General features: G+C 56.7%; 1 protein-coding gene and 1 non-coding gene across 2 annotated transcripts; one reads left to right on the top strand and one right to left on the bottom strand.

Annotated features, from left to right (window-relative positions):
- Nucleotides 1–10,799: 10,799 nt before the first annotated feature.
- Nucleotides 10,800–10,870, bottom strand: TRNAS-GCU (transfer RNA serine (anticodon GCU)). The gene has a single exon. It is a non-coding gene; the product is annotated as a tRNA-Ser (tRNA).
- Nucleotides 10,871–14,184: 3,314 nt separating this feature from the next.
- LOC145522362 (uncharacterized) lies at nucleotides 14,185–19,326 on the top strand. Its single transcript, XM_081531124.1, has 3 exons — nucleotides 14,185–14,299; nucleotides 14,964–15,345; nucleotides 16,924–19,326. The coding sequence occupies exons 1-2, from the start codon at nucleotides 14,285–14,287 to the stop codon at nucleotides 15,318–15,320; spliced, it is 372 nt and encodes a 123-aa protein (XP_081387250.1). The 5' UTR covers nucleotides 14,185–14,284; the 3' UTR covers nucleotides 15,321–15,345; nucleotides 16,924–19,326.
- The last annotated feature ends 5,542 nt before the right edge of the window (nucleotides 19,327–24,868 follow it).

Below are 24,868 nucleotides of genomic sequence, written 5' to 3'. Positions count from 1 at the left end.
CAGTTAGTGTCCTGCGTGCGCTTGAAACGAACCACCAGCTGTCACGCAGTGGAGGTGCTGTGAGCGCCCTGGGACCCTGTCTTCCACATCAGGGCTTAGTTTCTGTCCACGTCTATCAGTCAATGTAGTCTGAGGCTTTGTGCAGCACAGATTATTCTCTTGGGGCTTCCTTTGTGGCTCAGACAGTAAAGAATCCTGTCGGGAGCCGCGATAGGCATTACTGACAAAATGGAGGCACGGCCCCAACCCCCTCTCCTCATCCCGCAGGCACGGTCCCGGGATGAAGGAGTTAGGTCTCGTGATTCTGACTTGTTCTTTCCTTCCTCTGGTTGAGTTGCCTGGAAAGAATGTTATAATCCATAACGTTAACTATTGACATTTGTACAAGGATCTTTACAAAGAATGCTCCAGGATGAGAACAAAGGCTGCAGCCTGAGATCATGGGAAACATTGTTATCTGAAACCTGCCTGTAAGGGGAATGTTTATGGCAAAAGAAGTTTGCCGAGTTTAGGGGTTAGGAATAATTAAGAATACTTAGAAGCTGAAGGTTTAAGGTATGTCGTAGTGTTGGCATATTTTACTATAGCTTATGGAAACTAGGTATTTTTGAGATACTAATAGCCAAAAGCCTTTTTAGGAGATGATGAGCTTAAGTTACTAGGGGATAGCAGGATTTAAAGAGATAAGAAATAAACTGAGGAATGTAATATACAGCCCAGAGACAAACTTGAGTTACAATGTTATCACAAGGACACTTAAGAAGAAACTCTGAAGGACAACAATGATTTATGGAGACAGTAAATCTGGGTGAGGGGAAACTGAAGATGTCATACCTCTGACCTAATGCTTTTGTAAAAGTATAAAAGAAAACCTGATGTTTAAAATAAACATGCAGCCCAGTGCTTTGAGCGAGAGACTGCATCATTTTCGTTCACCGACCCCGTTCATCCCTTCAGGGCATTTCCCTGGCTGCCGGAGCTGGACTCCAGCAGAATCCGCCTGTAATGCAGGAGACCTGGGTTGGATCTCTGGGTTGGGAAGCTCTTCTGGAGAAGGGAACGGCTATACACTCCAGTATTCTTGCCTGGAGAATCCCATGGACAGTGGAGCCTGGCAGGCTACAGTCCATGGGTTTTTTCCCTGATCCTGGGACAGGGGTCGAGATTGTTCTGGCCCAGGAAGCTCCTGGCTGCTGCTCCTCTTCCCGGCTCTCTTACCCTGCGTGTCCAAAGGATGTATCTCTCTCCTCCCAATCACAGCCACTGGTCCTGAGAGGTCACTTCACTCTGCTGCAGATGAAGTCGTTGTTTTGCAGTAGGATTTGGAGTCCTGATTCCACAGCCTGCTTCTCTCCTGGAAAACTCTGAACCACAGTCCTGACGCTGGGGGCAGGAAACACAGCTCGCAGGGTCTCACCCCCACTTTAGAAGTTGAGTCCTTGGAGACGTCCCTGGCTGTCCAGTGGTTAAGATTCTGTGCTCCCAATGCAAAGGACACAGGTTTGACCCCTGGTCGAGGAACTAAGATCCCACATGCTGTGGGGCAAGACCGAAAAGTGAAAATTAAAAGGAGAGAAAGAAGTTGAGTGCTTGGTGGGTTGGGGCCGGCTGCTCCAAGTCTCAGCGGGGAAGCCCCCACCACAAGCCAGAGCGTGGAGAGAGGGACCCTGCACCCTCAGCGCCTGAGCCCAGAGTGGGGCCCTGGGTGGGGTCTGAGCTAGGGAAGGAACCCCCCTCAGCCACACTCACTCAGGATTTAGCCTCAAACGCAGATGTCAGAGGGGCAGGGCAAGAAATGCTGACAAGCTGCCTTCCAGGGAAGGTAGCCCAACAGTGGGATGCTGGGGGCGGGGGCGGGGGTGTGCGGGCCCCTGCATGCGTGGCTTTCCGGCCTGGGGTGGGCTTCCATCCCTCTGAGCCAGAATGCGGGGGTTCAGGGGTACACACCCAGGTGCACAGACCCTGGACTCGTACAGTTCTTACCAAGTTCTAGTAGATTTTATGGGATGAATGTTTCTCCATTTGAAATGGCTCCAGGGTCATTTCCAGAGAACAGCCATTTGCATTTTTTAAAAAATAGTCTTCTCTGGTTTTACATTAAGTGGAACCACAGAGCCCCCTTGCTGCCGTGCTGAGAGCAGACTGCCCCGCTGCTTTATGATTCAGTGACATTCAAATGTGAGATTTTCATGCGTTCCCCTTCGGCTAAACACTTGATGGAAAGATGGTGCAGGAAAAACACGGTCCCCCCGAAGGGGCCCTCCACCCGGCTCTCCCCCCGCGACCACTGTCCACTGCCCAGCGCATCCTCCTTGGCAAACACACAGGATTTTATTCCCTTACCCTGTACATCCAAACTGTAATAAATGCCGCTTAATTTATTGTTTATTTCTTTTTGTAAGCTTTTTATTTTGTATTGGGGTATGGGCTTCCTTGGTGGCTCAGACGGTAAAGAATCTTGATCTTGGTAAAGATCAAGAGTCACGGGTCTGATCCCTGTGGCAGGAAGATCACCCAGAGAAAGAAATGGCAACCCACTCCAGTATTCTTGCCTGAGAAATCCCCAAGGACGTAGGAGCCTGGGGGGCTACAGTCCATGGGGTCACAGAGAGTCAGACATGACTGAGCGACTAACGCTTGCACTTCACACAGTCGATTCACAACGCTGTGATGGTTTCAGGTGAACACCAGAGAGACTCAGCCGTGCGTACACATGTGTCTTATTGCTTACTGTTTGTGCTTCTCAAAGCCACAAAGCCCTTCCCCTGTGCCTTATTCTAAATGCTCTGTAGCTTCACAGAACTTGCCTGGTGGTCCCGTGTTAAGACTCTGCACACCCACTGCAGGGGGCGTGGGTTCAGTTCCCGGTTAGGGAACCAACACCCACACGCTGCATGACTCGGACAAAAAGAAAGAAAATCAGTGTTTTGTAGCTTTGTAGCTTCGTGGTTTGCATTTTGGTCTTTGATTGATACACAGTTAACTTTGTATAAAGTAAGAGGTTTAGGTCAAGATCCCTTTTTTTCCTATTGGCATTCAGCTGTTCCAACGTCATTTGTTTAAAAATACATAAAACATTTTATATCTGTATTTTCAAATAGTGTCTTTGAATTTGGGTGACCTTTTAAAAATTTTTGAGTGATTTTAAAAGACAAATGAAAGAAACAGGGAAAGATTCTCCTGTCGAAAGAGGCAGGTTTTCTCAGGCTCTGGAGACTCTGAGGGCCGGGTGCAGCCCGTTCTCGAGGCTGGTTCTCTCGTCCTAGGAGGAGGGGTGGCCGGCCCGCCCTCCGCCCAGCAGGCGGGGAGTCCCTGGTGGGGTCCGTCCCCATCCTGCCCCATCCCTGCGGCAAGGGGCGTGAGGAGCTCGGGGAACTCAGGAGCCTCCTGGTTTCCCCCCAGAGCGTCACTCCAGTCTGCGTGGGCGAGAAATAAAATGTACCTCAGAGCAAAAACTCAAATGCCTCGTGGTCCCCACTAGGTAAGTCACCCAACAGAAGAAAGAAGGAAACAGCGGCCCTGGGAACAGGGACCATGCCCAGCCCTCGGAGGAGGCCCTCGGCCTCCACCTGCTGGCAGCGGTTGGGACCGCGGCTCCGCCAGCCGCCTGAGGCCTGGGCTGGGCGCCCCTCCGTCGTGGGGGCTCTGGGAGGCGAACACGGACGGCAGGTGGGAGGTAGATGGTTGACAGGTAGATGGACAGGTGTAGATGGGTGACATGCAGACAGGTGGACAGCTGGATAAGTAGGTAGACAAGATAGATGAGAGGAGTAACGTATATATTTTATACACAAATATGCATTTTATGTATTATACACATTTTAGATATATTTTTGAGGGGCAGTCCCTGTATTTAATCTTTAAACAAGTTCCTATGAAAATCTCTACTTCCCTCCCTCGTCCTGTTCTACCACAAAACACACACACACCAATTGACACATATTTATAGATATGTTACATATCGTGCATACAATTGCATCTAACATATACATATACTTACATGTATGTATATAAAACAGCTGGATTCGATGTGCTAGCACTTGGTTGAGTTTGAGGGAATGAGCAAGGTCCGTGGTTTTTCTTCCTCTTCGTTTTTGCTGAATCCTGGCTGCACGTGCTTCGTTTCCACTCGCGTGTCCTCTCGCTCTGCGAGGGGCCTGGACCGCGCTCCCTCAGGCAGACGTTCTGTCGCCTGCAGCTCTGACTTGGGCAGCACATTTCCTTGCTCCCTCCTTCAGATGGTGGGTGGCCTCCTGGCCCCCGTCTCTGAGGGTGCAGCCCAGCCCCTCGGACCAGCCACCGTGCACCCCGCCTCCCATTTGGCTCGTGGAAGCCAAGTCCCCGCGCGCTCGAGGACGCAGCGGCAGGTCTGCCCGGTGGACGCCCCGCGGCACAGCGGTGAGTGGACCCCGGCCCCCTGCACGGCATGGACGGAACCGCCAGCACCGCTGGATGGAATGGACCTGGAGCCAAAGGACACGAGAGACGCTTAGAGTGTGTGGCACTGGTGTGACCGCCCGTGACCAGCAGGACTCGTGCGGCTGGAGGACTGATAGGGGGCCCCCGGGGGCGGCAGCTCATGGTGGGTCCCTGGGTGCTGGAAGCTTCTGTCCCCACCCGAGTGCCGGCTGTAGCAGGCGGCCGGCGTGTGCAGGTACGGAGCTCTGCGCGAGTCTGTCCCCCTTCCTGTGGGTTTTCTTGTCCTTTTTTCCAGTGTAAGGAGCCGAGGCAGGGGGCGGCCGCGGCTGGGGGGTCTGGGGCCCACAGCAGGGCGGGCCTGACCGCTGGCCCTCACAGCCGCCTCCAGCGGCGCTCACCCGGCCCGTGACGGCCGGCCTGGCGATCGTGAGTCAGCCGCGGCCTGAGGAGGACTTTCCTTCTACCCAACAATCCCATCTTCATTTCAGCCCAAGAAATTCCCCAGGCCCTGGGTCCTCGGGCGTGCTGGAGCTGGAAGGACTGCAAGGATGAATTCAAGGTCGGGAGCCACACGTCCCACAGGCAGGGGCCGGCGGGACCCGCTCCCGCGGGGCAGCGGAGCAGCAGAGGCCGGGCTCCGGGGCCTGAGCGGGGGCCCTCGGCCTCCCCCCGCGGCCGACCCGGGCTGCCTTGAGGTCGGGCCCCGGGAGCGTCTCCTGCGGGCTTTCTACTGCTCTGTGCGTCTGTTACGCAACATCCCCCGCACCAGCTGGCTGGGCAGCGTGCTTCCCACCAGAAGGCCGACACCCACACAGCTCACACCTAGCGGCCCAGACCTCAGCGTGGGTCCCGGGACGTGTGAGGGCTTGCCTGGGTTCAGGGCTGGAGGCCTTCTGATGGGGAGGCATCTTCCCAGGAATGGTTCCTTGAGGTCTTCCCTGAATTCTGGGTTTCACCATCCTCAGTGGCATCTCACAGGCGGCTCGGAGGGCCTGGAACCTCCGGGTGCGGACGGGCGTCTCTGGGCAGCGTTCCCGTGGCCAGCGGTCAGTCAGCTGGTCGGCTCCTCCAGTGCAGCAGAGCCGATAGGACGTGTGCCTCCAGAAAGACACCCACTTTAAGGCACTGGCGAGCCATCACGGAGGCCTGGCGAGTCCCAGCTGAAAGGGGTCGGGTGTGCAGAGACAGGACGGGGTTGCAGTTTGAGTTGGAAGGCGGTCTGCTGGCAGGCCAGCAGGAGCCGATGCTGCAGACAGAACCCAGAGACCACCCTGGCAGCATTTTCTCTCGCTGGGGGAGGTCGGCCTTTTGTTTGGCTCAGACCTTCAGCTGATTGAGCGGGGCCCACCCGCCCCATGGACCGCCATCTGCTTCACTCAACATCTACCAAGTCAGATGCTCGTCTCAGCCACAGACACCCTCATGGAAACATCCAGATGACGTCTGGCCCAACACCCGGGCACGGTGGCCCAGCCATGCTGCCGGGATGTGACAGGTCCCACCCCTGCTTCACACAGGACCAGACACGCTTTCCCTGAACTTGAACTTCAAACCTGCTGACTGTGCATGAATTACTCGAGCTTTTAGACGTGGCCTGCAGAACTTCCCAGTCAGGTCTGAGAACAGGTCCCTGAGTCCCACTGAGGCAGCCACAGGGACCCCTGCCACGGGGAGTCCTCTGTCCTGGGGGGCCCACCATCCCCTGTGACTCTCCCCTCTTCAGAGGATGGAAGGGCTTCTGCAAACTGCTCTGCGCCCTCCCCCAGGGGACAAGGCCAGTGAGACCCCTCTTCCCCTTTTGGAAAGAGCTGGGGGTTCGGAGCAAACTGGGCTCCCAGTCTCCCACCGCCCTGGACCTGGACCCAAGGATGTCATTGTCCTGCTCTTTCTTCCCGTGGGAGGCTGCATTCCTGCTGAACTTTTGCTCTGAAATAATCTACACCCTCTGGGTAAGTCAAGAGCATCCAAGGGAATCGGGCCTTGGGAACAAAGTGACACTGTTTGGACCCCGGCTTTGGACTTACCGGCTCCGTGACTTGGGGCAAATTCCTTTACCTCTTGACCCCTTGTTTTTTAATTATACGTTTAGAATAAAGTATATAAAGCGGTTAACTTATAACTCAGTTAACATTTAACCTGACACATGAGAGTATATAGAGCATTTAACTCCATTAACGGTTAACCTGGCGCGTGACACTCAGTAAAAGTTAGCCATTATCGTTATTATCCTTAAATCAGGCTTCCATGTTAAGGGAAGCCGTAAATTAGATGTGAACAGACAGGGCGCCTCCGGCCGGCTGGGAAAGCGCCTGCCCAAGGAGAGCGGGCGGAAGGAGGCCAGGCCTCCCCGCTGCCCGAGACTGGCCCCTGGGGGCGGGGGAGATGCCCACACCTGGGGATCATGAGTGGCCTGGGCAGAAGGTGCCACTGCCCGGCGAGGTCCTCCTGGGGGCTAGCAGGGGGCACTGCCCCTGCCCCCAGATCTTCACTGGTACTGGGGCCGGGAAGAAGCCCTGATGAGGAGGGTGTGGGGTGACCCCAGTCTTTATCGTGGTGACCCCAGGGCTGAACGGGGCTCCTGACAGGAGAGAGGAGGGATGGGTGAGCGGGGGAGGGCATTACGGGCAGGAGGGAGGGGTGGGGAGACAGGCTCCCAGCCCCTTCCCCCTCTGGACCACCTCCTTGTGGGGTGACTGACAGTGGGCAAAGGCTTTGGCAGGGCTGAAGCCCAGCCCGGGACACTGGCATCAAAAGTATCAAGCCTGGTGAGTGACCGAGGAGCCCCACTGCCCTGAGGATGCCAGCCTTTCCTGTGATGTGGGTCCCACGAGGCCTCGCTGAGCAGGAGGGGCGGGAACGGGGGCCTGAGGCCAACGTGGAGGAGGCATGGGGCTCTGCAGGCCTGAGTCATGGCCACCGGGGGCCTGACCTTCCCCAGACCTGGAGGCCGCGGGGCCAGGAGGGAAGCCCCCGGGCGGAGCCCAGAGTGGCCCCCACCAGCCTGTGTGCCCCGTGGGCCCAAGGGGGCCTGAGTCCCAGGCAGGCGCAGGGCAGCGCCCTCCCACCATCTAGGCCCCCAGGCGAGGAGGTGTCAGAGCACGAGCATCCCCTTCGGCCCCGGGAGCAGAGCGTGTGCACGACCCCACCCCAGACCCTGCCTCTCCTCTGCCCTCCCAGCAGCCTCTACAGATGGAGGCCCTGGGTGCTGGCTGGGAGTTCCGTCACGGTCACGGGCAGGACGTGCAGGCCAACGGAGGTGCCAACCCTCACCTGTGCCCCTATGCCCGGGCCTCGCCCAGGCATGTGCCCAGTGCCTGGGGCTCATCTACCGGGAGGACCAGCCCCCAGAGCGGCCGCATGACTGGGGGAGCCCGCCCCACAGACGCTGACCCCCAGGCGGGGGTCTCCGTCTTCCTCACGGCTGCGTCCCCAGGGCAACAGGAGCCGGAGATGCTGTAGGCGCTCAGTACACGAGAAGGCAAGATGGTGGCTGAGCTGTGTCTACTGACCGGAACTGCAGCGAGGGACCGAAAGTCCCACTGGAGCTGACGGCTCAGCTGACATTCCGTTCCCCCCAGTTCTGATCTCGGCTGCGAGGCCGGCTGAGACGGGGCGGGTGCAGAGAAAGGGTCAGGGATTGCGGGGCTGGGGGCACAGTCCCATCTGGGCTGGACCCAGCGAGGGCTTGCTGGAGATTTCAGGTCCTTAGAGCCCTGAAGCTGTCGGATTCCCCAGCTGGGGATGAAGGAAACTCCTGGTGCGGGCAGAGGGGTCACACGACAGGCCAAGGACGCGACAGGGTCATTCCCGTCCTCAGAGCTCAGGGGACAGGAGCCCAGAACTGGGACGGGGCTCCGGTCACGCCCTGGGGGGAGCGGATTCCCCTGAGGCCGTCGGCCGGAGCCTCGGGTCTTGCCCTGGCAGCAAATGGGGACACAGCAGCTGGACAGGGAGCAGCCACACGGGTCACGGCCCCCACGGCTGGGGTCATGGCCTCCGGAACAGCCACAGCAGCCCATGGTTCTGGTGGGTTGAGGGTGGAGGAGGTCAGAGGAGCAGGTGGAGAGAGAGAAGGTGCTCAGGTGTGGGGTCACTGGGTCACCTGGTCACCTGCCAGGACAGGTGAGATGCTGGGCACCTGGTTCCTTCCCAGTTCCTGCCTGGCCTTTTCTCCTCTATGACTACGTGTTTACTTATTTTTAAAATAACCTCCTTGGCGTGGTGCTTTTGCCCTCTATCCTTAGTTGATGATTTTCCATCACATGATTCCTGAGAAACAGCAAAGCCCCCTCTCCCGTGTCAGCAGAACGTGTCGGGCAGGGTCCTTGGCCCGAGGCTCTGCTCACCTTTGCTGCCTCTGCTAGTTTTCCATGGATGCTGGAAAAAGTGACCGCAACTGTTGTTGTCCAGTCACTCAGTCGTGTCCGACTCTCTGAGACCCCATGATCTCGGCACGCCAGACCTCCCCGTCCTTCCCCATCTCCTGGAGTTTGCTCAGACTCATGTTCATTTAGTCGGTCAGATGCTTAGAAAACAGGCATGACTCTCCCCCAGCTCTGGGGGCCAGAGTCCACCAGCAGGGTGTCCGCAGGGCGGCTGCGCTCCCCTGCAGGCTCTGGGGGGGCTCCCACGGCCTCGTCCAGCTTCCCGGGGCCTCCTGGGCTCTCACACGGCTTTTCTCCCCGTGTCTGCACCTCAAGGCTTCACTTCTTTCCTGAGAACACCCGTCTTTTGACCGGGGACCGTCCTTACCTAGCGCAGCCACATCTCAGGTGATTATATTCACCTCCCACCACCCACCCGCAGTGAAGGTGCCTGCAAGCTCCGCCCCCACAATCAGCCCTGAGCACCGTGGGCACAGCCTTCCCGTGGGCAGCGGCCGCAGGACACGCCTGTGGGGGTGACGGGCACATGGCTGCCAAGTCCAGTCTCACGGGAGCACACTGCCCAGGTGCACAGCCCACTGCCCTTCCCCGCCCGGGCCACGGCCTCCGGAAGTCAGGCAGCCTCCCCGGCCCCCAGCTTCTCATCTGTCAAGTGGGCTCAGCAGTGGCCGGGGGCTGCCCAGTGAGAGGGACGGAAGTCGCTGGCCTTGCAGTGTCCCTGTGAGGGTGCCGTGCCCATGTCACTCTGCTTTTCTGTCGTCTGCCAGGCCCCCGCTCTCACAGGAGGAGCTGACTTTGAGGAGCACGAGGAACCGGGTGGATGAGCAGAAGCCAACGGGAATCCATGGGTGCTCCCTGCTGCCGCGAGCTCTGCGTCCGCAGACAGTCAGGTTGGGACCAGGGCTCCAAGCAGGACAGTCTGGATCCGGCCGTTGTGTCAGGCTGGTCCCCCGGGCAGAGAACTCGGAGAGGCCGGTACCGTGGCCCCTTCCTCCCAGGAGCCCCGAGGTGACCCGCGTTCTCATCTGGCCCCGTCCCTCCAAGTGGACCTAGCTGACCTGCCTCAGGGCGGGAAGGGACTGGGCACGGGAGTGGGGTCAGAGCAAGGCCTCTCTCACTCACCCTGTGCCAGACGGCCCGCGCCTGCAGACCCCCGCCCCTCCCTGGCCCTCCGCGGCTCAGACCTCCTCCCAGGCCTTGAGTCACCAGGGGAAGTGGCCCTGCCCTTGCGGGCCTCTGGGGGCCCAGTCCCTCTCCCTCATTGGCACCTGTGGCCCTCAGGTCCCGCATCCAAGGGGGCACTGCGTCCAGGGCGGACTCTGGCCCTGGCTGTGGCTGCTGCCGAGTGGCTTCTGCTCCCAGGACCTCCGTCCCCCAGCTCTAGGCTGACCCTGGTAACAGCAGGGCCCATGCCCACTGGTGAAAAGCCCAGCGGGAAGATGCCCCGGACAGCAGGTGTGGGCGGGGGTGGGATGGCGCCCCTGGTGGCGGGAGCAGCCCATGGCGAGGGCCCGCCAGTGGGGAAGGCGGGGGTCTGGATACTGTCCGGGTGGGGAGGGGCCAGCTGGGGCTCAGGCTCTGGGGTCTCAGGAGTCTGTGTCCCCGGCTGGTCAGGTCCCTGGAGGCCCACGGAAACGCCTGGAGGCTCCAATGAGATTACAGCCCTGCTTGCCTGGGCCACCCAGACAGGGACAAAACACTGTTGAACCAAACCGAGACCACGGGGCCAGGCCAACAGGTGGCCTTCATCTGGGTGGAAGGCAGTGATTTTGTCGGTACCATTTATCGAGTTTTCACGATAAGGTAATCCTTAAATTCACCCTCTGTCTCATCAACAGAGGAGTTACAGATACAGCCTACAAGCCCTTGTTGTTAAGTCACTCAATTGTGTCCGACTCCTTGCGACCCCATGGACTGTAGCCCACCAGGCTCTCTGTCCATGGGATTCTCAGGCAAAAATGCTGGAGTGGGTTGCCATTTCCTCCTCCAGGGGATCTTCCAGCCCAGGAAATGAACCTGAGTCTCCTGCGTAGCAGGCAGACGCTTTACCACTGAGCCACCTGGGAAGCCCAAGACCTGCCCCCAGAGGCCAGCACACCCTGAAGTGATGGGGGAGCATCCCGAGGAGGATTTTGGAAAACGGCTGTGATCAGAGATGGACCCGGACAAAGACAGCACAGGGAGAAGAATGGCCCAGGGGGACGCGGAGGTGAGGGAGGAAGGGCTGGGGAAAGGACTGCTGGTCTCTGGGAAGCCAGGGGATGGGTTTCCTGCCGGCGACGGCAGAGAGGGGTAAGGACGAGGCCGCCACGGCTGTGACCAGCCGGCGCTGCAGGCCTGTGACAGCTGGGCTGCTGCTCAGGCCGAGAGGGAAAACAGCAGGGCCATCTCAGAGCCGCTGCAACGGAGCGGCAGGGACGCCTGCCCGTCCTGAGCCCCGTGGGGTACACTGCAGGGGCCCCCATCCCTCAGAACCTGGGGTCCCCCAGACACAGAGTGGCGGCACCTACCCCTCACTGTGAGCACTGGGCTCCAGGGGTCACCCCTGCTTCTGCCACAGCGAGGACTCGGCCCCTCCAGCTCCATCCACCCCAGGACACACAAAGGCCTCGTGGCTCCCAGCACGGCAGGCAGTGTGGACATCAGCATGTTTCCCTTGGCTCCCATCAGCCCCAAGTGTCCAGCAGAGATGGGGGCCTGAGACACTCACAGGCCCAGATGACCCCGGCTTGCCCAGCGATGCCGTAGCAGGTGGCAGACCCGCAGCAAGCAGCGAGCATGGCCACCAGCACCAACTCAGTGGCCGCAGGAAACCCTGCCGGGCAGCAACCCTGCTCAGCCCCTCCTCCTGGGCCCTGCTGGGCTCACCCTGCGGGCAGCATCCCCATGTCCAGGCCCGTGTGACCTGTGGTGCGGAGGCTCAGTGTTGGGGCTGCGGGCTGTGGCTCTGGAGCCCACGGTGAGCCAGGGCGGGGATGCTCGGGCCTGTCGGGGGCCTCTCCCACAACAGCTGAGGCTGCGAGGCCAAAACAGACTCAGGCTGAGCAGGAACATCACCGGGGCCTTCGCTGGGCCCGGGTTGGCTGGGACCAGCTGGCCCGCAGGGGGCAGGAGCAGGTGTGGACTGGGGCCTGGAGGGCCATCTCGGCCCCAGACGGGGCTGGCGGGCTGCAGGGGGAGGCAGGGGGCTCCCTCAGACGGTGGCGGAACCCAGGGCCTCACGACCTCCGTCCTGAACACTCACTCTTTTCCTGAATGTTCCCTGGGTAGAGCCCTCTGTCGCGGCCCAGTAGCCCTAGTAAGAGCCCTTCATCCCCTGCGGTCTGAATCCATGACCAGCTCTTCTGTTGAGCTGAAAGAAGGGCTCCCCGAGTGATCCCTTCTCATGAAGATGGAGGGGTTTCAGTCTCAGCCAGAACGAGGAGTGGGAGAGCGGGGAGGTGATGACAGAGTTAAGTCGCCACCGGACAGGGAGAAGCCAAGCTTTCCATCAGCCCCAGGGACTAGTGAGTGTTTGTCCCCCGTCCAACTTCACGCGAGAAACTTCGCGGAACTCGCTCGTCTTACTCAACGTGCACGGAAACACTCAACGTGCACGGAAACATTGTTGATATTGGTCACCCTGGCCGTGCAGCCATTTGTCATTAAAAAACCCCAGATAATGGTAGTTTTCAATAACCAGATGAAATTAATAGCCAAACAAATTCAGAGTGTGGTCAAACACTTGTTAACTATAATGACAAACTTGCTACCGTTAATATCTGGAGGACTTAAAAACTGAAGACAATGCCAAAACCCACATAAAATGGGCGAGCTAAGATGTTGCCTGCACGTGTGATGCTCACCATTTTGTTCAAAAAAGAAAAAGAAAGGGAACGCCACGGAGAGAAGAGCTGAGGTGCCCTTTCAGGTCCGAGGGCAGCTGGGAAGATGGCATCAGCGTTTGCGCGGAGGCAGGCTGATTGCTGACCTGCATTTCTGGAAGCAGCTGACAAAATGTTCCAGAACCTCACACTCCCCCTGTGCTTGGAAACAGCAATTTCCCTGATGCAGTTTTATCTGCAGGACCGCTAACAGCCTGATGCATAAGAGGGTACTGGTTAAAGGCGTTTAATGTTATAACAGAGGGCTACATCCTCGCTTGGAATAATATTAAAGTCCTGGATGTAAAAACGATTCATGTGCTGAGAATTACACAAGTAGACTGCTCTATGCAAATAGTCACACAAATCTGCAAGGAAAAGTCAGGGCAGGCATAGCAAAAAACGGAGACCAAATTAAAAACTGCAGAGTCTGCACCCATCTGGGTGGTAAGATTATGACCCACTTTAATTTCTTTCATCCTTCTCTGGAATAAAAAGAATGATTCCAATTTGTCCCAAATCTAGGATTATTTTTAAAGAGACAGTGCATTACAGGAAACCCACAGTAACATTGGCTTAAACAAGATAGGATTTTAATCCTCAATCCCATTTTTTCAAGTCTAGATGTCAAGTCTACTAAGGCTGGTTATTCAGAGGCACCAACAGACAATCAGGTGTTCAAGCTCCTTCCATCTTGCTGTTCCATACTCTTAGCAGGAGGAATCCATCCCTCACGTTTTAAGATGGCTGCTGGAGCACCTGCCATTGCACCAGCCTTCTAAAAAGCTGAGAGGACCATCAAGGAAATGAACAAAGAGTGTACCAGCCAGCAGAGCGTGCTCCTTTTGAGAAAGAGAGCTGAGCATAGGATTTCCCCATGACCCGGCAGCCCCACTCCTCGGTGTAGACCCAAAGAAGTGAAAGTGGAGATTCAGATAGATATCTGCACACTTATGTCCACAGCGGTCTAAATGTGGAAGCAAGCCAATTCTATCAACACAAAGACACAAAATGTGGTCCATCCATACAGTGGACTAGGACTCAGCCTTAATTTAAGAAGAAAGGAAACTCTGACACTGGCTACAAACGTGGATGAAGCTTGAGGACAGGTGTGTGTGTGTGTGTGTGTGCGTGTGTGTGTGTGTGTGTGTTAGTCGCGTCCAACTCTTTGCGACCCCATGAACTGTAGCCCGCCAAGCTTCTCTGTCCATGGAATTCTCCAGGCAACAATACTGGAGTGGGTTGCCATTCCCTTCTCCAGAAGAACTTCCCAACCCAGGGGTCGAACCCTGGTCTCCTGCATCACAGGCAGATTCTTTACCGGTTGAGCTACAGGGAAGTCAAGGACATGATGCTCAGTGAAATTAGTCAGACTCAGAAGGACGAATGCTGTCTGACTCCACTCACAGGAAGTCCCTGGAGGGGTCAGGTTCATAGAGACAGGAAGTAGATGGTGGGGTCAGGGGCTGGGGGAGAGGGAGGGGAAGGGACTGAGTGTTTCACGGGGTCAGAGCGTCAGCTGGGAAGATGGAACCTTCTGGAGACAATGGTGTGAAGGCAACACGCCCGTGTGAGTGTGCTTCGTGTCCCTGAGCTGCATACCTGGAAACGGCTGAAATGCCGACGTTGACGGTGTGCACGTTTTATCACAATTTTAAAAACAGAGAGAAAAAAAGGGGGGAAACAAAGGAAAAAGAGGGCTCCTGCCTGCCAGGGTGTTTGCCAAGGTGTCCCCATTCTTCCTGGGCGGCGGGACCCGGGCCTGCGACCACAGCTGGTGTGAGTGAGGCCAGGACACGGGCGGCGGCCGTGCGGGGCTCCCCCGGTGGGAGCGATGGGACGGGGCAGCCTGGCGTGTCCGGCAGAGGAGCCGAGGTCGGCTGGGGGATGGGGGCGCCCCGTGCGCCTGGGTCCCTCGGGCAGGGCCCACAGAATCGGAAGATGGACACCACGGGGGTCCCAGGGGTGGGGTGATATCTGCGGGGGGCCGGCCAGGGGGGGCGTGGCTGGAGGTGTCCACGGGGCCGCAGCCCCCAGAGCAGCCCAGCCGCCTTCTGGAGGTGGAGGGTGGGGCAGGTCAGGCGGAGCGGGGGCCGAGACCAGGACCGCTGACCCCCGCGGCTTTGCAGTCCCCGGATCCTGTCTAGGACCCCCCCCCGCCTCTAGTGCTCTCGCTGCCTCCGACCAGGGCCCTGGGGCTGGGGTCTGGACGCTGGGTCCCTGGGAAGCGGGGCCTCCCAGAGTCAGAGTCAGGGATGATCATGACCCAGTGTCCACCCTCTGCCTCTGCTTGCAGAACAGCCCGGAGGGTCCGGCATCCTGGCCTGGGCCTGCGAGGACCCGGGGGATGGACAAGCCCCTGCCCCACTCCCGAGGCCGTGCCCCAGGCCGAGGCCCTCTCCGCTCCCACCCGGGGGTCCCGGGACCCGCCCCAACCGCACCGCCAGCCCAGACCCCGCTGACCGCCCAGGTGGTGGGCCGGGGCCGCTGCGGCCCCCGCTCGGGGCGGTCCGGAGATGGCGTGACTGCAGCGAGGTCACCGATAGTCCCACGGGGACCCCGGAGAGACCTGCGGAGCGTTACAGCCAAGCGGATGAGAAGCAGAGGGGAGACAGATGTGCTGGGCTGTAAACAGTCTGACTTCTCAATGTAAACCAGACTCGGGCCCAGGACACCAGGTAAGCGTCCGTGGCGGAGCTCGCCCCCCGGGGGCCCAGGCTCTGCAGCCCTACTCTGGGACGCGTCAGAGTGACCGCCGAGACGTTCCGTAATTAGGCGAAATTGGTCTTGCATTCCTCCCCTAAATCCCCAAGATCTCTGCAATTTTAGGTCTTCTCAAAAAGGAAAACATTTGCTAATTAAGTGATACAAGTGAAAAAAAGCACAGAATGTTCCTTCGACTGGAAAATGCCAATTAGGGAGGCAGCTCTGCTTTTCCTCCCACCTTGGGCTGAGCGGGGCGCTTATCTCACTGTGAGGGGTCTGCTGGGAGCGGGGTCTGGGGCAGGGCCCTCCTCGGGGACCCCTGGGGGAGGACGGAGTGGCCAGGGCCTGGCCGGGCGGGCGGACCATGTGCTGGGGCTGGGCAGGCGGCCGGCTGACCCCGGGCCTGGGCCGTGGGCCCTTGGAGTTGGGCGGCCCCGATATTGCATCCAGCTGTGTGCCAGCACCAAGGACAGTGGCCTTGCCCGCAGATGTCGGTGATTAATCGGCTTCCCCGCTGGCTGGTGGGGCCCCTGCCCTGGCCTTCACTCTGGAGGAGCTGGCCTGTTTCTAAGGCGGGTGGAATTCATGTGCATTCAGCCCTCACAGTCTGTTATTCACATAAAATGCTCATAGATTCCGGTTTTATTCCATCTTATATGTTTTTCATCCTTTTAAAAACTCTATTTTGTATTCCCTGTTTGATTCTGTAAGACATTTAACTGGGTCCAGAAGTTACAATATCCTGCTCATTAGCCCTGGGTTCATTTCTGGTTTACCTTCCTGTGGATTTTGGTTGCAACAGTAACTAGATATTTGCATACTCTCTGTTTCATCTTCTCTATCACTTGCAAGACAGCACATAATACATGCTCCTTATGAAAAAAAGAAAAGCTCATGATGTGTTTTTAAAAATATTTTTTTATTTGGCAATAATACAAAGTCACAGGAGCTTTCAAAAACAACCTCGAGTCCCGTTCTTCACCGGATCCCCCACGTCCCTCCGCTTACCTGCACCACGGGGGGCCCCAGGGCTGGCTGTCACTCCGTGGGGTCTGGTTCTCAGGGACGGTGAGACATCCCAACCCCCGAGTCTGTTACCGGAGAGTCACAGACCCCACCCTAGCCCTAAACCCCAGCCACCACCTGCCTGTTTTCTGTGACTATAATTGTGTCTCTTTCAAAAGGACTCAGGGCATCACACAGCTCGTGGCCCTTTGAGATCCACTTTTTGCACTCAGCATGGCGCCCCTAGGGACCTCCTATGCTATTGTCAATGGTTTATTTCTTTTATTGATAAGAGCCTCCCATGGGGTTCATGGACTACTGTTTATGTAGCCTTCACCTTGAGGAATATTTTCGTTTCCAGTTTTGCCATGAGAGATAAGGCTCCTGTGAACAATGCAGGCGCGTGCGTGTGTGCGTGTGTGTGCGTGTGTGTGTGTGTGTGTGTGGACGTGCGTTTTCACTTCTCTGGGATGAATGCCTGGGAGTGTGATCCTGGGTCCCGGGGTGACTGTACACTTAGTGGTTTTGTTTTGTTTTTGAGACAGTGCCAAGCCATTGTCCGGCGTGGGTGCCCCTCCCGCAGGCCTGCGGGGCGTGTGCGTGTGAGCCCCAGCCTGCGGCGGCGTCGGTACATTTCATTTCTGCTGTTCCACCAGGAGCGCGGCCGTATCTCACGATCACCCCCGCCGGCGTCTCCCGAACCGCTAATCGCGTTGGGCATCTCTTCATGGCTCGTTCGCCATCCGTGTCTCCCCTTCCGTGCCGTGCCTTCTCTTCGGGGTCGAATTCTGAGAGCTCTTTTTGTCTTCTGAACACGAGTCCTTTGTCAGAGACACGAAGTGCGAATACTTCCCCTAACTGCCACTTATCTTTCCATCCTCCTTATGGGAGCTTTTGCAGGGCAAGAGTTTCCGATTTTAATGATTAAAAAGACAAAAGCTTCATGCTTTTGATGTTATGTCGAAGAACTCGGCCAAGTCCTGAAGAGTTTCTTCTATCTTTGCTTTTAAAAGTTTTATATTGTTTAAATCTGGGATCCAGCGTGAGTGAACTTTTTAATGAGATGGTGTGAGGTCCAGGTCAAGGGTCTGGATGCGTAATTGCTCCAACCAGCACCCGTTGTTTAAAGGACTGCTTCCTCAGCTCAGTGACTTCTGCGCCTCTGCATCCCGGCCGGCATCTGCACTTGTGTGCGGCTGCGTATGGGCCCCATTCCGCTCCCCTCACTGGGTGTCCATCTCCCCAGCATCACTTCTTAATCACAGAGACTTTACCGTAAATTGGTGAGATTCCTCCAACCAAAGTCTTTAAAAAAAGAATTTTTTAAAATTAGCTATACTAGTTCTTTTACCTTCCCTACAAATTTTAGAAACTATTTCTACCAAAAAAAGAAAACCTGTCTTCCTCTGTTTTCCAAGGAACTGTGTGAAATATATATAGATGGATTTAGGAAAACTGAATTAAAATATAAAGTAATCTGTGTAGCTAACGGCATGAATCTATTGATTATGTGGGTGTCACAGATGACATGAAGAAGGAAATGGCAACCCACTCCAGTGTTCTTGTCTGGAGAATCCTGTGGACAGAGGAGCCTGGTGGGCTGCCGTCTACGGGGTCGCACAGAGTCGGACACGACTGAAGCGACTTAGCAGCAGCAGCAGCATGGATGCCGCCCGTGCTATTCCCGAGCCCCTCTGACCCATCTCGCACTGCTCTGCTGGGCTCCCGGCCTCTTACTTACCGATTTGTGTGACTGGTTTACAGTGAGGGCTGCACATGCGCTCATTCGTGTCCGACTCTGTGGCCCCGTGGACGGCAGCCCACCAGGCTCCTCTGTCTGCGGGATTCTCCGGGCAAGAACGCTGGAGCGGGTTGCCATTTCCTCCTTCAGGGGATCGAGCCTGCATCTCCTGCATCTCCTGCCTTACTGGCAGGTACTTTCCGGCTAAGCCCCCAGGGAATCTGTTTGGACATTAGGAATATTCATATTTTCATATTATATTGTTAGGAATATTTCCTCTGAACCTGCAAGCTTTCCTTTTGGTTGATGTTTTCAGCAGAGAGGTGTTTCCTATTGAAAGCGTCTAATGTCTCAAACACCTCCATCATTTCATGCCAACATGGCATGCAGTTCCCCAGTGTGTTCTTCCAGAAACTCCATGATTTTACGTTTCTGTTAGATTTTGGTTTGTCTTTACTGTCACGTCTCAGGGAGGGTTTAGTTCTTCTGCTCCAAACGATTCAGTGGTCTTGCCCGCGAGTGGCAGGCTGCGCTCCTGCCCGTTCAGTGAAGCGGCCCCGTCCGCCTTCGCTGCCCCGGGACGGCGGGCGGGCGGGAGGGCCCGGAGCGCGGCGTCGCTCTGCTCGTCTCATCTGGAGTCAGCGCTCCGCCGTCTCACTCCTGGCCCTTTGTCGTCGGGTCTAATATCTTCCGGGAAATCGGCACTCATCCCGTTTCCTTTGTGCTTCGCTTTCAGAAAGTTAATAGCTAGCCTGCATGTTTCCTCTTTAATGAGAATTTTAAAGAAACTTGGATAAAAAATCGTCCTTTCTTTTAATTGGAATGAAATTAAATCTGTAGATTCGCTTTTGGAGAATTGAAGTTATACTGAGTTTCCCCAGTCAAAACCATGTTACTTTTTTATTTATTTAGATCTTTTCTTTAGGAGAGTAGGCTCTTAAATTTTTTAAACTAAATTTTCTTTGTTTATTTTAGTGTTTTGCCAAGGAGTTTCCTAGAGTAGTCTATGATTTTTGAACTAGAAATGAGAAATGTTGTCACATGGTGTTTAGAAAACTGTTGACTTATGGCATTTTTATTTTGTACTGGGATTTTATCTGTTCTGATGGGTTTGTCCCTGCCTTTTAAATACTTTTAATTGTATTTACTTTCTATTTTGTTGTGGTGCTATCATCCAAAACAATCTTAAATAAAATAGGCAGTAGCTTTTTTCTTCTGATGTGTCACCTTTACATGAAATGTAATGTCATTTTCTGATGGGTGTCTGTCAAAAGTTAGAGATATTGCTAGGCCTTCAAGCATTTCCCTTTTTTCTAAAAAAATGAATGCTGAGCTTTAAGCTTTAGAACTTTGGACTTGCTTGACTGTATAAGCTTTTGCAGCTTCTATTTGAGATAGTCATAGAATTTTACCATTTGTGAAGTTTCAGGAATTCATAGATAGACTGTCTGCTGGTCTTATCTTGGTGGGAGAATCCATCCTCGGTTTGGTGCCTGGCACAGAGGAGACGCTTAATAAACCCTGTCGCCTGGACACGTGAGTGTAGTGGGAAGAATGTGGAGGAAGGCCACCCGTGGTTCTGGCATGAAGGGTCTGGGGGATCGGGGAGGGGGTGCCTAGGCCCCACGCGGAGAGCAAGGCAGCAGCACCAAAGAGAAGCCCCCGCTCGGCCCCTACAGGCCAGAGGACCAACCCTGACTAAGGTCCGGGCAGAAGGCGAGCAGCCCACTGGGGCACAGACCCACGTGGAAGCCCACTCGGGCAGAGACCCACGAAACAGCCCACTCGGGCACAGACCCATGCGTCCCGGGCTCTGGCACCCTTGCCAGGGTCTGCTGTCCGTGGAGCCCCACAGGCTGGCCAGAGAGAAAGGTGCAGGGGCCGCCATCACCTGATGAGGCAGGAGGCGCCCAGGGCTTGAGCTCCCAGGCCTCTCACGCAACCACGGAGGTCCGTTCAAAGAGGAGCTGTTGGAGCCGGGACCAAGCTTGTTACAGAAAAACACAGGAGGAAGTGTCGGCAGCCCTGGTCCAGGCACAGCTCCTCACAGACGACCCCCAAAGCACGATCCATGCAAGAGCGCACGGGCACGTTGGACTGTATCAAAATCAGTTTTTCTGCTTCTAAAGGCACCTTGAAGAAAAGAACACTAACCCGTCCGACTATACCCTCACATTTAAAAGTGTCTGGGACTGGATGTGAGACGTCCTGCTGGTGGATCTTTCCTTCCACGTGTGACTCTCCCCTGCGTCCTCTGGCCCAGCGAGTGTGTGAGCGTGAACCTTCCAGTGCCTCCTCCGCAGAAAACTCCAGTCTCCTCTTTATCGTCCACACTGCAACGTGCATGTGGGAAGGAGTGTGTTTCTTCTCAAACTCTTCTAACAGAAGGGCTTTTAAAAAAGTGTTTCTTTAATGGTGAGGAAAACTCTCTCAGTTATTTATTCCATTTTTTTTTTTCCCCTCAGAATCATTCTTCTTGGGCTCACATTCCTGTAATTCGCGTGTTGACCTTCTGTTTTTGTTGTCCGTATCTTTTAGTTTTCCTTATATACTTTTCTCCATTTTTTTCCTGCTACTTTTGGGTGACGTCGTCCATCACGGTGTCTGCCTTGTTATGTGGCACCTAACACCTAATTTTCTTCCCCAGGGAGCCCTTCCCTGCTCCCAGGAAACACAGGAGCAGAACCACTAGAGGCGGAGGAGAGAACAGCGGTGAGGAGACAGGGAGCTCGGTCAGGCAGAGACTTAGAGATGACTCAGCATCTTGTTTTAGACACAGGAGGGGATGAACTGATGGAAGAGGGGACCCTTGGGCACCGCAACCCCTGCATGACTGGAGTCCTGGGGTCTGCGGTCAGCAGCCCAGATCTTGCACTGGCAGCAAATGGGGACCCAGAGGTGGACTGGGAGCCCCTGCATGAGCCACAGCCCCCTTTGCCACAGCTGGAGCAGGAGCAGCAGCAGACGGGCACACAGCAGCTGGAGCCGCAGCCCCCACAGCTGGAGCCGCAGCCTCCGGAACAGCCACAGCAGCCCATGGTTCTGGTGGGTTGAGGGTGGAGAGAGAAGGCAGGTGCTCAGGTGTGGGGCCTCCTGGGCCAGGAGCCTCTACATACCTGCCGGGGTCAGGTGTGACCTGGGCACATGCTTACTTCCTTGTGTCTATTTTTCCCAGCGAAATCTGTCTAATTTTATCTTAAAACAACTCTATTATTCACTCTATTTAGTTCACACTTTGCACGTTTACTTTTTGCAGTTTTTTCTATTAATAAAAGTCAGCCTGGGAAGTCGTGGGGTCCCTGTCCCCTCCCTGTGACGGCTGAGGTTCTGGGCTCCGTGTCCTGCCCGCTGAGGCTCCCTGGGGTCGAGAGCATCTGAGGAGCTGAACGCGTCTCCAGTCACACTGGCCTCAGACACAGGGCCATCCCAGCCCAGAGCAAAGCACCTGGCAGGGGCCATTGCGCCCCGGGGGAGGAGGCGAGCGGCAGGGGAGGGGCGTGGCACTCGGCCCTGGACAGCTCAGGTGCCCTTCTCTGTTCAACTTCCGAGACAGACAAGGCCTCCGTGCACCCAGGGAGTGGGTGAATGCCCCCGCCGCGTGAAGGGTCGGGGCCCGGCCTCCTGGCCATACCCAGTGTCTTCTCCCCACACGCTCGCCTGGGGTGTGAACTAAGGAAGCAGCTCTCTCTGAAGCTGTGAGTTCAGAACGACGCTCCGAGGAGGCAGGACGTTTGCCCAGGGCCAGGCGGGGCCTGTGTGAGGGCGAGGGGTCAGCCACAGGCACCATTTGCCAGGCTCCAAGCCTGGAGTTGTGTCTAATTAGTTTGCCCCAAAGCACCAGCATTGTCTGTGACTGTCCAGCCACCTCCTCCTGCAGATCCTCCACCGCCCCAGTGCCCAGCCCAGCCCAGAGTCTGTTCATGGGTCACTGTGGTGACTCTGTAGGGGGCAGCTTTGGGCCCCAGGGCTGGGCATCTGAGATACCACCACGTGGAGACCGTCCTGATCTCAGGACAGCATCACCAGCAGAGGCACCCAGAGCCCTCACCCAGGGAAAAGGAGCCACGGGGATGTGGCATCAGCACGTGGCTTTCCCCAGGGCTTCTTGACCCCTGAACTGTGGCCGTGTGGCGTGGGAGACAGGCAGGAAACACCCGTGTAGAGCTGGAGCAGCCTGCAGGCGTCAGGTGGGGCGGGGTGGGGGATGACGGCGGAGCAAGGCCTGCCAAGGCGAGGGGCCCCCGGCGTCCGCTGAGACCAGGGTGGAGCGGATGAGAGGCCGGCCTTGAGTGAGTCACTGCGACCCGCTGTACCTCTCTCGCTGCCAGAAGAACATGTTTCTGGCTCTGCGGGAGGTTCCATCACTCACGTTCTGCTGAAGTGTACGCTCGCTCTCTGAGGCAGCAGAGCCTCTCTGCACGCAAGGCCCTCGCTGTGCGACCTTGGGAAGCCACCCACCTGTCCAGCTTTAGGGCCTCACGTGTGACCGGGCTCAGGATGGACCCTGCCGGCATGAGGAGTCCTGGGCCTCGGGCTCACGGGAAAACGTCCCTCTTCTCCCCTGCCTTCTGCCCCAAAGCAGCGCAGAGGCCCCCGTGAGGAGGCCCCCGGCCACGCGACATGGCCGGGGTCTGCCCGGGGTCTGCCCGGGGCAGGCAGGGGTCTGGCAGGAGCAGGGTTGGCACACACCCGGGCGCGCTGGAGCCTCTGGTCACCAAGGCACAACGGCCCGAGGTGCGGGAGGCTGCCGCCCCGCCCCGGGTCCCAGGCCCCCAGGAGCCAAGAGCCCTTGCTTCACCGAGAACAGCGGGGCGCTGTCTCATTGGGAGAAGCAGCCAGGCTGCCTGCCTTGTCAAAATTGCTGTTCAATCACCGACTGCTGTTTTAGCTTCTCAGGAAAGGCTTCTCCCATGGGCAGCACTGAGGACAAGCTGTGCCCTTCACGGGGGACCCACCTCAGGGTGACCATGGCAGCGCCAGTTCTGGTCCAGCCACCCATTCCTCCAGACCCGCACCATTGGTCACAGCCAGCCACGGGCATGTGCAATTACATGGACCGCAATCACCATGACTTTAGACCTAGCAATGACATTTTTCCAGTAGTCATGTGTGGATATGAGAGTTGGACTACAAAGAAAGCTGAGTGTTGAAGAATTGATGCTTTTGAATTGTGGTGTTGGAGAAGACTTTTAAGAGTCCCATTGAATAGCAAGGACATCAATCCAGTCAATCCTAAAGGAAATCAGTCCTGAATACTCATTGGAAGGACTGATGCTGAAGCTGAAGCTCCAATACTTTGGCCACCTGATGCGAAGAGTCGACTCATTGGAAAAAACTCTGATGCTGGAAAGTTTGAAGGCAGGAAGCTACAGAGGACAGGATGGTTGGATGGCATCACCGACTCAGTGGACATGAGTTTGAGCAAGCTCCAGGAGATAGTGAAGGACAGGGAAGCCTGGTGTGCTGCAGTCCGCAGGGCTGCAGAGGGTTGGACATGACTAAGGGACTGAACAGCAACGATGAACAACAATGACGTTCTCCCAGAAAAGCAGGCACAAGACGTGTGCACACTGGGCTATCATAGCGTCTGTTAGAAAGATGGGTCCCGATGCTGGGAGAGCCTGAGCATCATGTCCAGGCTTCCCCCACTGCAGACTGGAGCTCTGGGCCCCGGATCCCAGCTGGGCCCACACTCGGCCCGTGGCTCCACACTGAGCCGACACATGCCTGAGGACTGGACCACTTCTCAGTCCCCTGGTTGCCCCCACCTTGCCCACTGCAAGTTCATGCTCTAGAAATATGTAAGTGTCTTGGCTAGAATTTCTGGAAGCCAGAGACCTTGAGACACCGTTCAAACACTCAGCTAAGGCTCTTTCTAAAAGCCCCACCAGCTCCACGCGAGAGGCCAAGGGACAGAGACCGGAGCCCAGCAGCGATCTGGTCCTGAACCGGGTCAATGTCCGAAGCGGGGATGTGTGTCAGAGGGGGCAGACGCTTTATGCAGGGGCCAGAAGCTAAACAGTGTAGATGTGGTGGGCTTCACGGTCTCTGGAGCCACAACTCAGCTCTGCCACCGGAGCAGGAAAGAGGCTGCGGAAAGTTCCAGTGGACGGGCAGCTTGCTCGAAGACAGGCTGCGGCTGGCCCTGAACGTGAGCTTCAGGTCAGTTTCCTGTGTCACAGAGTGTTCTTCCTCTGGCTTTTATCCACACGTTAAAAAGTATAAGCCCAACTATTAGGGTGTGGGCTGCACAGGAACATGGTCTCCAAGCCAGCCTTGGGGAGCAGGGCCGGGAAGGCCGGGAGAACCCTTCTCCTTATAGGCGTTTGAGAGCTCCTGAGCCTGCAGGTGGTGGGGGTCTCAGCAAGAGACAGGGGGAGGACCACAGGCAGGCAAACACGCACCGAGTTCCATGCCTCAGAGACCTGCCCAGACCGGTCCTGAGCAGGGCACTGGAGAAGGAGACTCCCAGCCCAGGAAGTGGAGCCGGACTGGGATGAACACACACGAACCCCGCCGCAGCACAGAGGACCAGCTCCTCCAGAGTGAAGCCCAGGGCAGGGGCCCCGCCAGCCAGCGGGGAAGCAGATTAATCACCGACATCGGCGGGCAAGGCCACTGTCCTTGGTGCTGGCACACAGCTGGATGCAATATCGGGGCCGCCCAACTCCGAGGGCCCACGGCCCAGGCCCGGGGTCAGCCGGCCGACTCCCCAGCCCCAGCACATGGTCCGCCCGCCCGGCCAGGCC

Source organism: Giraffa tippelskirchi, chromosome 10 (genome assembly GCF_054371585.1).
Source record: "Giraffa tippelskirchi isolate mGirTip1 chromosome 10, T2T-mGirTip1v1.2.pri, whole genome shotgun sequence".
In the NCBI taxonomy this organism is placed as follows: Eukaryota; Metazoa; Chordata; class Mammalia; order Artiodactyla; family Giraffidae; genus Giraffa; species Giraffa tippelskirchi.
Note: the sequence above shows the minus strand (reverse complement) of the source record. Positions and strands in the feature narration are given on the sequence as shown.